Genomic DNA, 14,099 nt, shown 5'->3' with positions numbered 1-14,099 from the left:
CAATTTCTATTCCTTTTTTTCCCCTGAATATGAAAAAAAACCATTTCCTTGTTTTTTGCATGTCTCACAATTTTTTCTTGAATTTTGGACATTTTAGGTAATATATTATAATTACATGGGATTCCAACGTTTTCTCCTTATGTGTGTTTTTTGGTTTTTGTTTTTGTTTTGACCACACCCACGGCAGGGGGAATCAAACCTGGGCTTGGGATCAACCTGGGCCACTGCAGTGATAATGCCGGATACTTAACCTGCAGTGTCACAAAGGAACTCCTTGTGTTGTTGTTTTGTCTTGGTCTTTGTTTTTACTTGGATTAACTCTTTCAAGTCTGTCTTCCCTGTAGGATTCAGCCAGTAATATCAGGCTTTTCCCCTTGTTTTATTTTTAAGCCTGCGATCACCCCTGAGTGTGTGTAGCTTAGAGTTCAACTAAAGAGTGGCCAGAAGTTGTGCTCAAACACCTTGGTCCTTTAAGTCTTCTGCTCTCTGCTGATCTGATCTATGGTGGGCTGATCTGATCTCTGCTGATGGATCTGTGGTGGGCTGGGTGGAACATTCAAACTTCAGGCAGTTTTCAAATCTGCCCCAGCTCTTACTTTATGCTGCACTCTTTTGTACCTCTGTGTGTGGCTGGGGGTGTGTGGGTGGCTTAGACTCACTCAGGTTGAAGTTGCAAATGCAAATATCCTCCAGTTAACTAATAGTATGTGGGGGATTTATCAAGCACACTATAGACGGCCTACCTTCTGGAACTCCCTGTTAAGTCCCCGGCTAGTTGCAGGTTCATTGCCCCAAACAATACCACCATCTCAGGGTAGTGGATCCACTGCCCTCCCTGTTTGCTTGCCACTGAGAACATTACCTCTTTTTTTTTTTTTTCTTCTTTTTCTTTTTAGGGCTGCACCTGAGGCATAAGGAGGTTCCCAGGCTAGGGGATGAATCGGAGCTGTTGCTGCCGACTGGCGCCAGAGCCACAGCAACACCAGATCCGAGCCACGTCTGCGACCTATACCACAGCTCGTGGCAATGCCGGATCCTTAACCCACTGAACGAGGCCAGGGATCAAACCTGCATCCTCATGGATGATAGTTAGATTCATTTCTGCTGAGCCATGACAGAAACCCCTGTTTTTTTAAGTTTTATCCAACTTTATAATTGCTTTTTGGAGCGAAGACTTGTTGATTTCCTTACTCTGCAATGCTATAAGCTATTTTTTCCTTTATTCTCTTTCACTGCTCTTTTCTACAATAAACATGTTTTGACCTTAATAGGAAAAGAGTAAGAATAAAAGTGGTGGTTATTTAAAAATAATGTTTAGGGAGTTCCCATCATGGCTCAGCAGTTAACGAACCTGACTAGTATCCATGGGGACTCGGGTTCAGTCCCTGGCCTCGCTCAGTGGGTTGAGGATCTAGTGTTGCCGTGAGCTGTGGTGTAGGTTGCAGGCATGGCTCGGATCTGGCGTTGCTCTGGCTGTGTCGTAGGCTGGCAGCTGTAGCTCTGATTCGACCCCTAGCCTGGGAACCACCATATACCGTGGGTGTGGCCCTAAAAATAAATTAATTAATTAATTTAAAAAAATAAAAGTAACGTTTAAAGGAGTTCTCTTGTAGCTCAGTGGGTTACTAGAGTGGCTTAGGTCACTGCTATGGTGGGGGTTTAATCCCTGGCCTGGGAACTTCCACATGCTGCTGGTGCAGCCAAAAGTAAAAATAAAAATGTTTACAAAAGCAAAGTAAATATGGCATTTAAGATGGACTTATACCTTTAGTTTTTGCATCCCAAGACAAACCTGACATCTCTCTTCGTGCAGATGGGCCTGTGTGTGGAGTGTGAAAACCTGGTGCCCATGAATGCCCCCATCTGTGTGGTGTGCGAGGCCCCTCTTGCTCCACAACTGCAGCCACAGGCCAGCCTCCGCCTGAAGGTAATGAAGCGTGAAATCTGTAAAACTATGAGTAAAATAGACAGAAATGAAGGTTCGAACAATTAAACATCTTTCTTCAGCTGAGGGAGTTGGCTAACAATTGATTAGCTAATACCTCTGCACAAAAGCCCTTCTTATTTTTGGGAAGACATGTTGCCCAAGAGTTTAACTTGCCAGTTGGATCTAAATGCTAACAGAGATTCATTGGAGTTCCCTGGTGGCATGGCAAGTTGAGATATCCAGCATTGTCACTGCAGTTCCCCCTGGCCTGGGAACTTTCACATGCTGCTGGTGAGGCCAAAAAAAAAGGAAAAAAAAGGAGTTCCTGTCGTGGCTCAGCGGAAACGAATCTGACTAGTATCCATGAGGATGCAGGTTCAATTCCTGGCCTCACACATTGGGTTAAGGATCTGGTGTTGCCGTGTGCTGTGGTGTAGGTCGAAGATTCGGCTTGGATCTGGCCAGTGGCTACAGCTCCAATTCAGCCCCTAGCCTGGAAACTTCCATATGCTGCAGGTGTGACCCCCCCCCCCCAAAAAAAAGAGAGAGAGAGATCCATAGAGATTTGTTCCCTGAACATGGTTTTGGAGGGCGTATTGCACTACAGCCAGTGTAAACAGTTTTTTACTTCATATGTTTAAACTTGAACATTGTAATTATATTGATTTTAAGTCATGTCCTTAAAGTCGATTCACACTTTTCTTTGGTTTGTTTGATTACGGGGTCCCTATTATGTAGAAAAGAGGGATTACAACTAGTCACATGGGTGAAAAAGTTGTGTCATCACCAACATTCAAAAATCCTTATTTGACAGATGACATCCTGCAGTGAAAACTTTCAAGCATCATTGTATCTTTTCTCTGTTTTTCAATTTGCACTCCCATTCACCTCCTTTTTAACTTGACCTCAAGTAAAAAGAGATTGAAATAGATTTAATAAAGATAATGTTGGGAGTTCTCCTGTTGCACAGCGGGTTAAGGATCTTGAGTTATCACTGCTGTGGCTTGGGTTGATGCATTGGCTCAGATTTGATCCTGGTCCAGGAACTTCTATATGCTGTGGGCATGGCCAAATCAATCAATCAACCAATCAATCAATCAATACAAATAAAGGAGTTCCCATTGTGGCTCAGTGGTTTAAGGACCCAACTTAGTCTCTGTGAGAATGTGGGTTTGATTCCTGGCCTTGCTCAGATGTGGCTCTGATCCTGCATTGCTATGGCTGTGGTTCCAATCCAGCCCTGTACCCTGGGAACTTTCATACCAGAGATGTGGTTGTAAAAAGAAAAAAATATATATAAAATTGGGTATAGAAAAAGCAAGAATTTTAACAAGAGAAGTGCGTGGACTTAATGTACAATTAGAACTGTAACACTCCTTTTTTTTTTTTTTTTTTTTTTTTTGGTCTTTTTGCCTTTTCTAGGGCTCCCGCGGCATATGGAGTTCCCAGGCTAGGGGTCTAATCGGAGCCATAGCCACAGGCCTATACCAGAGCCACAGCAACGCTGTATCCTTGCTGCGTCTGCAACCTACACCACAGCTCACGGCAACGCCGGATCCTTAACCTGCTGAGCAAGGCCAGGGATCGAACCCACAACCTCATGGTTCCTAGTCAGATTCATTAACCACTGCGCCAGGACGGGAGCTCCAGAACTGTAACACTCCTAAAGTGACCTTACAGATTTTATGTAGGCAAAATTTATTGAAGTTTACAAGAGAAAACGTCTTCTTTTTAACCTGTCTTTGTTCCCTTTCACTGTAAAAAATTCAGCAGTGTCCCAGGCTATGTAAACCTTCAGAAGTGAGATTTTAAAGAATTGGCTGGGCCAAAGTCAGGTATATGAATATTTATTAATCTTTTGTTAGATGACTGTTTTCTTTTTTATTTGTAATTTATTTATTTTTAGAGATGACTATTTTCAATCTTAAGAAAAAAATTTTTTTTTTGGTCTTTTTAGGGGCACACACATGGCATATGGAAATTCCCAGGCTAGGGGTCCAATCAGAGCTACAGCTGCTGGCCTACACCACAGCCACAAGAACACCAGATCCAAGCCGTGTCTGTGACCTACACCACAGCTCACGGCAACACAAGATCCTTAACCCACGAGAGCAAGGTCAGGGATTGAACACACAACCTCATGGTTCCTAGTCAGATTTATTTACGCTGAGCCACGATAGAACTCCTCAGATCACTCTTATCGCTGACTCTTCTTTGGTTGGAAGCTTTACCACGTATACATTATATTCTGCATCCTAAGAATTTACTGGAACGAGTCTGCACTCCCAGCAGTGCCAGGATGGCACAGGGAGTGGTGTGAGCCTGGGCAGCAATCACTGGACACCGGTCCTAGGGTCACTGGACAGGGAAGACGGGGATGGGGAGGGACCCCAGGAAGGAGCGAGGCTCCAGGCTGGTCTCCAGTGGTCTGGTCTCCTTGCCCCAGGCAGCCTCCCCACGGTGCAGCCTTGAGCCTTCCTTCAGGTTCACCCAGTTTCTCTGGGTTCTGCCTTGCCATTCCAGTGTGAGACTTCAGGTACTGAGGAGCTTTCTCAAAGACACTTTTTTCAAAAAAATCTTTTTTTATTGAGGTATAGTTGATTTACATTGTTATGCCAATTTCTGCCATACAGCAAGTGACACAAAGTGTGTATGTGTGTGTGTGTGTGTGTGTGTGTATACACATATAGGCACACACCTTTTTTATGTTCTTTTCAATCATAGTCTATCTCAGGAGATTGGATACATTTCTCTGTGCTATACAGTAGGACCTCATTGCTTATCCATTCCATTTTTTTTTTTTTTGTCTTTTTAGGGCTGCACCTGCAGCATATGGAGGTTCCCAGGCTAGGGGTCCAATCAGAGCTGTAGCCGCCAGCCTACACCACAGCCACAGCAATGCCCGATCCTTAACCCACTGAGCGAGGGCAGGGATCGAACCTGCGTCCTCATGGATGCTAGTCAGGTTTGTTACTGCTGAGCCACGATGGGAACTCCTGCTTATCCATTCTAAATGTAATAGTTTGCATCTCCTAATCCAAAGCTCCCAATCTATCCCTCTCCCTTGGCAGTCACAAATCTGTTCTCTGTATCCCTAGGTCAAAGACACCCTTTGGGAGTTCCCACTGTGGCTCAGTGCTAATGAACCTGACTAGTATTCATGAGGATGTGGGGTTCAATCACTGGCCCAGCTCAGTAGGTTAAGAATCTGGTGTTGCCATGAGCTATGATGTAGGTTGCAGATGTAGCTCAGATCTGGTGTTGCTGTGGCTATGGTGTAGGCTGGCAGCTGCAGCTCTAATTTGACCCCTTGCCTGGGAACTTCCATATGCTGAGGGTACAGCCCTAAAAAGGCCTCCTTTGATGTGACTTGTCCCATCATACTCCTCCCTGGACCACTCCCTAGGGCTCCGCATTCTGCATTTCCTGGACTGTGACCCCTACACCCAAGGTGCCTGTGACCTGGGCCCCTGCTTACCATGGTGGCGATGGCAGTCGTGGTGTGTGTGGGCACAGAGGAGGGGTTCGTATCAGGGGTCTGGGCCCAGGGATAGCTTTGAAGAGGGGGTGTCATCTGAGCAGATACAGTGGGAGGCACAAGCATTTGCCAGATGAGAAGGGGTGGGGCAAAGAGAAGTGGCTCATGGGTATGTGTTTTCGGGGGAGGGCGGTGGGGGGGGCATGCCAGGAAGACGGTGGAAACTAGAAATTGCAGGATGTGCTTCAAAACTTCCCAAGCAGTTTGGTTTTGTGAGGTGCAGAAATGCTGACAGGGAGCTGTGGGCTGTGCGAGATGGCGCCTCCAGTGGACCCTGGAGGGTTGAAGGCAAGGACAGCTTTTAATCAGATTTGAATTTTAGGGAGACTTTAATCACATCCGATCTGGTGGGCAATGCTCAAGTTTTATGGTGGACAGTCAGGATTGCTGCTGCTTCTCACAAAAGAACCCCAGTTGGGAATCATCCCAGGGGCTTTCTCAGATGGTACAAAGGTGACAGGTTTTTATTTATTTATTCTTTTTAGGGCCACACCTGCGGTATATGGAGGTTCCCAGGCATGGGGTCGATTTGGAGCTGCAACTACCACCCTACACCACAGCCACAGCAACGCCAGATCCTTTAACTAACTGAAGGAGGCCAGGGATCGAACCCGCATCCTCATGGATGCTAGTCAGGTTCTTAACCTGTTGAGCCACGACAGGAACTCCAGGTGAGAGGCTTTTAGAGAACATTCTCCCCTCTCAGGTCATTGGGAATGCCTGTATAAACTGCTTACGGACGCCAACAAGCCTTCCCCTCCCCAGGGCACCAGCAGGGCCAGTTGGCAACTCCCCTCCCATTTCCATGTTGGTCTCCACTACACTTCATGTGCAGAGAGCATCATCCATCCTCCTCGGGCTTAATAAAGACACAGCCAGCTGCTTGGCAGGCTTCTCTGGTGTTGATGCAAAGCCCTTGTGAATGCTGAGGAATTTTGCTTGATCCCATGCTTTTTTTTGGTTTGTTTATTTATTGCCAGAATTAGAAGACATAGTAGCAGGAGTTCTTCTTTTATCCTCTGGCCTGTATTTAAGAATACGAGAGGACTTTATGCTTTTAAAATTTTTCTGATGTTTGGGAGCAAGTGAAATGGTCCAAAGATACACAAAGTGCACAATTTCCTCACCCCATCTCCACTTCTATTCCCTGGAATAACCAGTGTTAGCAGTTGAGTGAATGTCTTTGTATGTGTTTTTCTATATGCACAGAAACATATTCTTACATATTCACACATTTAAATTTTGTCTGGTTTTTATTCATTTTTTATTTTTATTAAAAATTTTAGCATAGTTCTTTAAAGTTTTTGGGTTTGTTTTGTTTTTTGTTTTTGCTTTTTAGGGCTGCAGGTGTGGTATATTGAAGTTCCCAGGCTAGGGGTTGAATCAGAGCTGTAGTCGCTGGCCTACACCACAGCCACAGCATCAGATCCGAGCCACGTCTTCAACCTATACCACAGCTCATGGCAACGCCGGATCCTTAACCCACTGAGCAAGGCCAGGGATCGAACCCACAACCTCATGGTTCCTACTCAGATTCGTTTCGGATGCACCACAGTGGGACTCCTAGTTACAAAATTTATTAAAGAGAGTTTTGCAAAGCAGGATTTGGACTGAGACGAGTTAGTTTGGATTCGGCCAAGTTGTGACAACCTAGTTTAAAGTTTTTATTTCCTTTAATAAAAATGTTATATCTTTAAGGTCGTGATGTTTTGATACACACATATATAGTGAAATGATTACTGCAGTCAAGCTAATTAACATCTATCTTTGTATACTAGAAATTTGCTAAGAATAGATTTCAGGTGCTATCACTGCACACATGCCACACACACAAAGGGCAATTATGTGAGGACATCCTAGTTTGGGATTTTGGGTCCTGCAAGTTGAGGGTCTTGAGGTAAGCCATTGGACTTAACATAAGCAATTTAACTTGGTTTACACTTCTCTTTTTCTAGAGTATTTCCTGCAGCAAACAGCTAGATTATTTTTGTTCGATCTCAGTACTTTGTTAAAAGTGGTGGATAATGTAGCTCCTATGATTCCACCTTAATAACACCCCTTTGTCCTAGAGTTGCTGTACTATTCAGATCAATTGGCAGGAAAAACGAATACATTTATCTATGAAGAAATCAGAGAACCACCATGGAAACATATATTTCTTATTCTCTGTTTTCAAGGACAAAGTGATCTGCCGCACCTGCGGCACCGGGAATCCTGCTCACCTGAGATACTGCGTCACCTGTGACGGGCCCCTGCCTTCGTCGCAAGAGGTAGGGCGATGGCCTGTGCCAGTCCTGTGTTTTAGTGGCTGATAAATGTTCAGTGTTAATGATAAGGAATATAATTTGCAGAGTGGGGAGGAAGTTTGGGGCTGGGAGACTAAAAGAAGCTTCTCAACCGGCTGAAAGCAGCATTTCTGTGTGTCGCGAGGTCCTTCTGTGCTCACCGGTGCAAAGCTGTTTTCAGAGTCTTCGAGGGGATTCAATAAAATCAGCAGTTTCTTAGAGTTTCCTTTAGTAATATTTCATGGAAGGGGCCCGGTCATGGCTCACCCACAGGCAGGCATGTCTATGTGGACCATGCCGGCTGTGTTTTGAGACTGAGAACATGGTGGGCACCCATTCCTTGGATCTCCTGCCAGTCTGTCTTGAGCATTTAAAATGAAGGAATAGGAGTACGTGCCATTTCAACGCAGTGACTAGGCTCAGGTTAGATGAGCTGTTTTGTGTTTATAAAGTGTTTTCTGATGAAGTTTAAGATTACTTCCAGGTGACTCTTGTCCTGGCCTAACAATACCAAAAAGAAGTTGGCATTAAAAAGGGGGGGGGAGGGGAAGTGGGTTAAAAAAAGCCTGTTGTGGCTCAGTGGGTTAAGAACCTGACTAGTATCCATGAGGCTGTGGGTTCGATCCCTGGTCTCACTCCGTGTGTCAAGGATCTGGCATTACCGTGAGCTGTGGTGTAGGTCGCAGACACAGCTGGGATCCCACATTGCTGCATAGACCTCAGCTGCAACTCCAGTTGAACTCCTAGTCTGGGAACCTCCATGTGCTGCAGGTGCAGCCATAAAAAAAAAGGGAACAGTGGTACTTTGGTATTCTTGGTGTGATTTTGTTGATAGATTTAAGTAAATTGCCAAGCAAAAGATTTATTTTCTCAGACATTCTGGACTTTTTATGTAAATAGTAAAATAGTTTAAATTCCCTTTATTAACTGTCAGTGATGAAATTGTTTCTGTGTCACACCTATCAACAAAACTGTTTGAGGAACAAGGACAAAATTGAATTGTTTTTGAAGCTGTGTTTCTGGCTGAGTGGTACATCAGAGTGAGCGTATTTATCATTGAGTAACACAGTGCCATCAAAGTACCAATGCATAGAAGTAACAACCTGGTAACTTTTTCCCTTGGTTTAGCTGCCTTAATATGAATGGGGTAAGATAACTTTTCTTTCTTTAAGGCAGTGGTATATAAAAATCCACTTGAAGAGTAGGTACATTTAGGAGTTCCCGTCGTGGCGCAGTGGTTAACGAATCCGACTAGGAACCATGAGGTCGCGGGTTCAGTCCCTGCCCTTGCTCAGTGGGTTAACGATCTGGCGTTGCCGTGAGCTGTGGTGTAGGTTGCAGACGCGGCTCGGATCCTGCGTTGCTGTGGCTCTGGCGTAGGCTGGTGGCTACAGCTCCGATTTGACCCCTAGCCTGGGAACCTCCATATGCCGTGGAAGCGGCCCAAGAAATAGCAAAAAGACAAAAAAAAAAAAAAAAAAGAGTAGGTACATTTAAATGAAAGGTCTGAAGGCTTTGTATTTAGAAATCCAGATTGGCAAATTTTATATAAAAACCCTGTTCCCTGTCTTTTAGCAAGCTAAATTGAAATTTAAGTCTAAAGCAAAAGCTTGCAAAGGGTTTCTCCTTTAGTTTATCCCAAGGAACCTCCTCTAATTGTACATTAATGGGGTGAGGGTGAGTTTCATGCAAAAAGGGTCTTCTTTCTCAGAATCTGTGGATATTGGGGGCTGGTGTGGCCTCTTTTTGGATAGATGTCTGCTTTAGAACAACAGAGCAGTCCCTGAAGTAAAACAGGATACAGCTGGGCCCATAAAGTTATCTTTGAGGGGCATTCCCGTTGTGGCTCAGTGGTTAACGAACCCAATTAGCATCCATGAGGACGTGGGTTCGATCCCTGGCCTCGCTCAGTGGGTTAAGGATCCAGCATGGCCATGAGCTGTGGTATAGGTCACAGACGCTGCTCAGATCCTGTGTTGCTATGGCTCTGGCATAGGCTGGTGGCTACAGCTCTGATTAGACCCCTAGCCTGGGAACCTCCATATGCCTCCAGTTTGGCCTCTAAAAAGACAAAAAAAAAAAGTTTCCTTTGAGGAAAAATTACCCTTCATAAAAGTTTTCCATAGTGTGTGTATTCATAGAGTATGTGACATATAGTATTCAGTTATCAGTTATTTACTGATTGATTCATTCATTTGGTAACCACTTAAATGCCTGCCATGTGCCAGGGCCCCAGGTACTGTGCCAGTGGGGGAAAAAATGTGCAATGCTAGTCCTTTCCCATAAAGACATCAGGATCTGGTGGAAAGTAGGATGGGAAGGGAAGGAAGCTGACACACGGACCCTGACCCGTGCCCAGTGTTCCTATGTACTTGATTCCAGTTGACCATCTGAAGCCCTCGGGGAGGAAGCTGTTGTATTGAAGAGGCTGATGGAGCTGTGGATAAAAACCAGGCTTTAGAGTTGGGCAGCCTGGGTTCAAATCTTGGGTCTCATCCTCTTTGGGCCTCAGTTTCTCTCCTCTGTAAAACAAAGAGAATGATGGCAGCCACATCCCAGATGGTTTGCTGCGAGGGGGCGGGGCAGCACTCAGAACAGTGCCTGCGCATAGTAGGTCATCACTTGGCACTGGCCCCAACTGTCGTCCCCATTTATGTGATGAGAAGATCTCTTACCCAGCAGTAGTAGCCAGTTAGTAGCAGGAACAAAGACTTGAATCCAGGTCGGCCTGTAACAAAGGCCCAGGAATTCTCACGAAACAATCCCATCTCCCTCCCCCAATAACTCATTCTTTCATGTGTCGGGAGTGGGAAGTAAATTCACATTTCCAGATGGAAACCAGACTCCAAAGAGTAGAGAATGAGCCTCCGTCATGACCCCTGAGGTAGCCCAGCTCTCCTTACCCGGTTCTCTGTTACTGTCCTGGCAATGAAGGGCAGCGGGCTTGCTGCCTTTGGTATTCAGGGTTCTGAGGGACATCAAGTGGTGTGAGGCCCACCAGTTCCACTCCCTTTTGGTGAAGGAATGGGTGCTCTTTGTTCTAATTTTTTAATTGGTGAAGCTTATCATAATTTTACTCTTTGGGACAAAAATACTGTATTTCCATGCACCGGTCTGGGGCTTTCTTCTCCCCTGGATTGAGAGGTAGGTTGCAATTTGGCAGGAAGCTTGCTTCTGTGATTGGTGTGGAGCCATGGTAGGTGTTTTCAAACAGCTTCTTCCTGCCTCACAGCCACCCCAGAGCCGGCTCCTCTCCTCCCACAGTCTTGCAGAAATCACTTCTTGGGGCTTGGGTACTAGCATCTGTTTACATAAGAATCTGGAGACAGAGGCAGTTAGTTCTCTCAAACTGAGAAGGTCTCTCATTGCTGTTTTACTTTGCCTTCCTTTGAGGTTAAGCCTTTTCATTCATTTATTGACTATTGGTATTTTCTCTTTTATTAATTTTTTGCTTATAGTTTTTTTGGCTGCCCAGTAGTCCCTGGGCCAGGGATCAGATCTGAGCCACAGTCTCAGTCTAAGCCTCAGCTGCAGCAATGTTGGATCCTTAACCCACTGTGCCAGGCTGGGGATTGAACCTGCATCCCAGAGCTCCCAAGATACTGCCAATGCCATTGCGCTACAGCAGGAACTCCTGCTTACCTTTTTAATAAAACGTCCGGAGCTCCTGTTGTGGCTCAGTGGGTTACAGACCTGACTGGTATCCATGAAGATGCAGATTTGATCCCTGGCCTCACTCAGTGGGTTAAGGATCCGCTGTTGCTGTGTCTGTGGTGTAGATCAGCAGCTGCAGCTCCAGTTCCATCCTCAGCCTGGGAACTTCCATGTGCCCCACCTGCGGCCCTAAAAAGCAAAGAAGCAAAAAACAAAACACCACCAAAAAAATCCAAAATGATTGAGTCAGTGTGGTAAATAATGCAAAAACTTTCATGTGAAAAGATAGTTTCCCTTCCCGTCCTGGACCCAGGGCTCCTGTCCCCAGAAGTAATCCCTGTTAGCCAGCTTCTGAGGTCATCTTTCAGCCACTCACCACATTCATGAGTAAACTGCTGGTTGAATATGGACACTGTCCCAATTCTTTTTATCTTGCAATGTGTCTTGTCAGTAAGCTCATTTTTTTCCCAGTAGCTTTACAACATTCTGCTGTCTGGATATACCCTGGAGTGAGTAGGCCATCCCGTAGTGCTGGGCACTTAGGCTCTTTCCTGTTATTTCCTCTAGAACCACAGTTCTGCTGACAATGACCTTGAATACTGTGAACTGGTCCATCTGTAAATTCTAGAAGGTAGAATTGCAGGGTCAGAGGGTATAGGCATATGCTCTTTTGATGACTGCAGATTGTATAGGATGGGCATAACTCATGTGGGAAGATTATGTCTCTAATATTCATGAAAATAGAAAAGTATTTTCTATCCTTTAGCCTGGCACTCCTACCTGCTACTCTGTTTGCTCTAAATGTGGGGCCAGCAATCACCCATCTGCCCAGTTCTGTGGCTCCTGTGGTATTTATGTGAAGTCCTTGGCAAGACCAAGCATGGAGAACAGCCTGGCTCCCGCTGCTGGAGAACCTGGCCTTTTTGCTGAGGTGAGACCTCCCCCGAAGGAGGAGCTGGTGGCTGGGAAGAAGTTGTGACTCTGAGTTTGTGTTCTCTTCCCTGTGAACCAGCCCAGGGGAGGAGAGCCAAAACATTGAGACCTTTCTCCTGGACTTTCAGCTGTGTGTGTAAATAACCTCAACCAACTTATGTTTTAAACACTCTTCAGTGACTTCTTCAGAATTCAAGGATGCATAAATATAGATATACATTTATCTATAGTAAATCGAGGTCTAATTGCATTTGCAAAGCAGTAGATGTAATGTCATCATGGAGTTTTAAAATATATGGGACAGAATGGACTTCTTGACTTTCTCTTGAATTGTCTCTTTGTTTTTTTTTTTTTTTTTTTTTTTGCTTTTTAGGGCCACACCTGCGGTATATGGAGGTTCCCAGGCTAGGGGTGGAATCAGAGCTATAGCTGCCAGCATACACCACAGCCACAGCAATGCTGGATCTGAGCTGCATCTGCGACCTTCACCACAGTTCACAGCAATGCCAGATGCTTAACCCACTGAACAAGGCCAGGGATTGAACCCACATCCTCTTGGATATTAGTTGGATTCATAACCCACTGAACCGCAATAGGAACTCCTTGAATTGTCCCTTGAAGTTCTCAGGTAGCACACTAAGAACTTCCCCCCTGCTCTTTCATGTTTGAGAAAACTTAAAATGGGCACATAAAATTGCTTTTGCCCTTCATGACAACTGGAGATAGTTGAGAAAAATCTCACAAGATTATTTTCAGAAGGACTTAATTTCTAACCAGCTTCATGTTAGCCTTTTATGAATTTCTAAACTACAGAAAGACTTTTCAGGTTTCTTTTTATCTTTTCATTAGAAGAATTTATTTAAAAAAATTTTGTTTACTTTTTACAGCCACACCTGCAACATATGCAAGTTCCCAGGCTAGGGGTGGAATCAGAGCTGCAGCTACAGACCTACACCACAGCTAGGCAACATCAGATCTGAGCCGCATCTGTGACCTGTGCCACAGCTTGCAGTAACACAGGATCTTTAACCCACTGAGGGAGGCCAGGCATCAAACCCTCATCCTCACAGACGCTATGTCAGGTTCTTAACCTGCTGAACCACAACAGGAACTCCAAGAATTTAAAGCTTGATAATTGTTAGGATGAAAGTGCATTCAGCAGCTTTGAATTCATCCGTAGGGTGTTCATGCTTTCTTAACACAGAATGAACAACATGCAGATCCTGGGACTACCAGTAACCCAGGTGACAATCTTTGTGCAAATGAGACAGGGTGTTTTTTTCCTCAAGACACTCGACTCCTCTGTTGGAAATTGATTATAATTTACTAATTTTGTTATTATTTTCTTTTATATATCAGAAAAATTGTCCTAATCAATATGCAAATAGACAATGTCCACCATGTGAATGTTACCCCTTTAGATGCAATGCGGTTGTGCAGTGCACAATGCACACAACCTTACGTGGTGGTCCTTTCCAGTGCCTGGCCTAGATACTGGAGAGTGTCTCAGAGAAAATGTTGGTGCCCAGTTGAATGTGAATGGGTAGTAAAGTGTATGCTCCACTAGACTGCAGAGCTGAGAGGATAGATTTCCTCCAGGCCTCAGGTGGCAGGACAGGGAATATCAGTTGATTTACTGAATTTGAGACAATCTGTGGACAAGGGAGTGAGCTGGCTTCATGGATCAGGCTGGGAGTTTCTGGGAAAAACAAGCAAGGAACATGAGGTAAGGGCCAAAACCCCCCTTTTTTAGTTCAAAGTA

At 44.9% G+C, this 14,099-nt stretch overlaps 1 protein-coding gene across 45 annotated transcripts in view; it reads left to right on the top strand.

The window, feature by feature from the left end:
* DZANK1 (double zinc ribbon and ankyrin repeat domains 1) overlaps positions 1-14,099 on the top strand; it is a 68,015-nt gene that overhangs the window by 29,012 nt on the left and 24,904 nt on the right. For 14 of the 45 annotated variants that reach the window (XR_014832869.1, XR_014832870.1, XR_002340108.2 and 11 more), the window contains exons 9-10: positions 1,814-1,927; positions 7,643-7,735. Coding sequence is in view for 17 of the 45 variants with exons in the window: in XM_013985105.3 (XP_013840559.1) it covers positions 1,814-1,927; positions 7,643-7,735 (207 nt within the window). In the remaining 28 variants the exon portion in view is untranslated. Of the gene's footprint in view, positions 1-1,813; positions 1,928-7,642; positions 7,736-12,170; positions 12,336-14,099 lie in introns of all 45 variants that reach the window. The other 31 variants (XR_002340104.2, XR_014832859.1, XR_014832858.1 and 28 more) reach the window with 3 other exon arrangements.

The sequence above is a fragment of the Sus scrofa genome, chromosome 17 (assembly GCF_054392235.1).
Source record: "Sus scrofa isolate SSC_HxYL_T2T_F1_AM1 chromosome 17, Sscrofa_HxYL_maternal_Yorkshire_Landrace_v2.0, whole genome shotgun sequence".
In the NCBI taxonomy this organism is placed as follows: domain Eukaryota; kingdom Metazoa; phylum Chordata; class Mammalia; order Artiodactyla; family Suidae; genus Sus; species Sus scrofa.
Note: the sequence above shows the minus strand (reverse complement) of the source record. Positions and strands in the feature narration are given on the sequence as shown.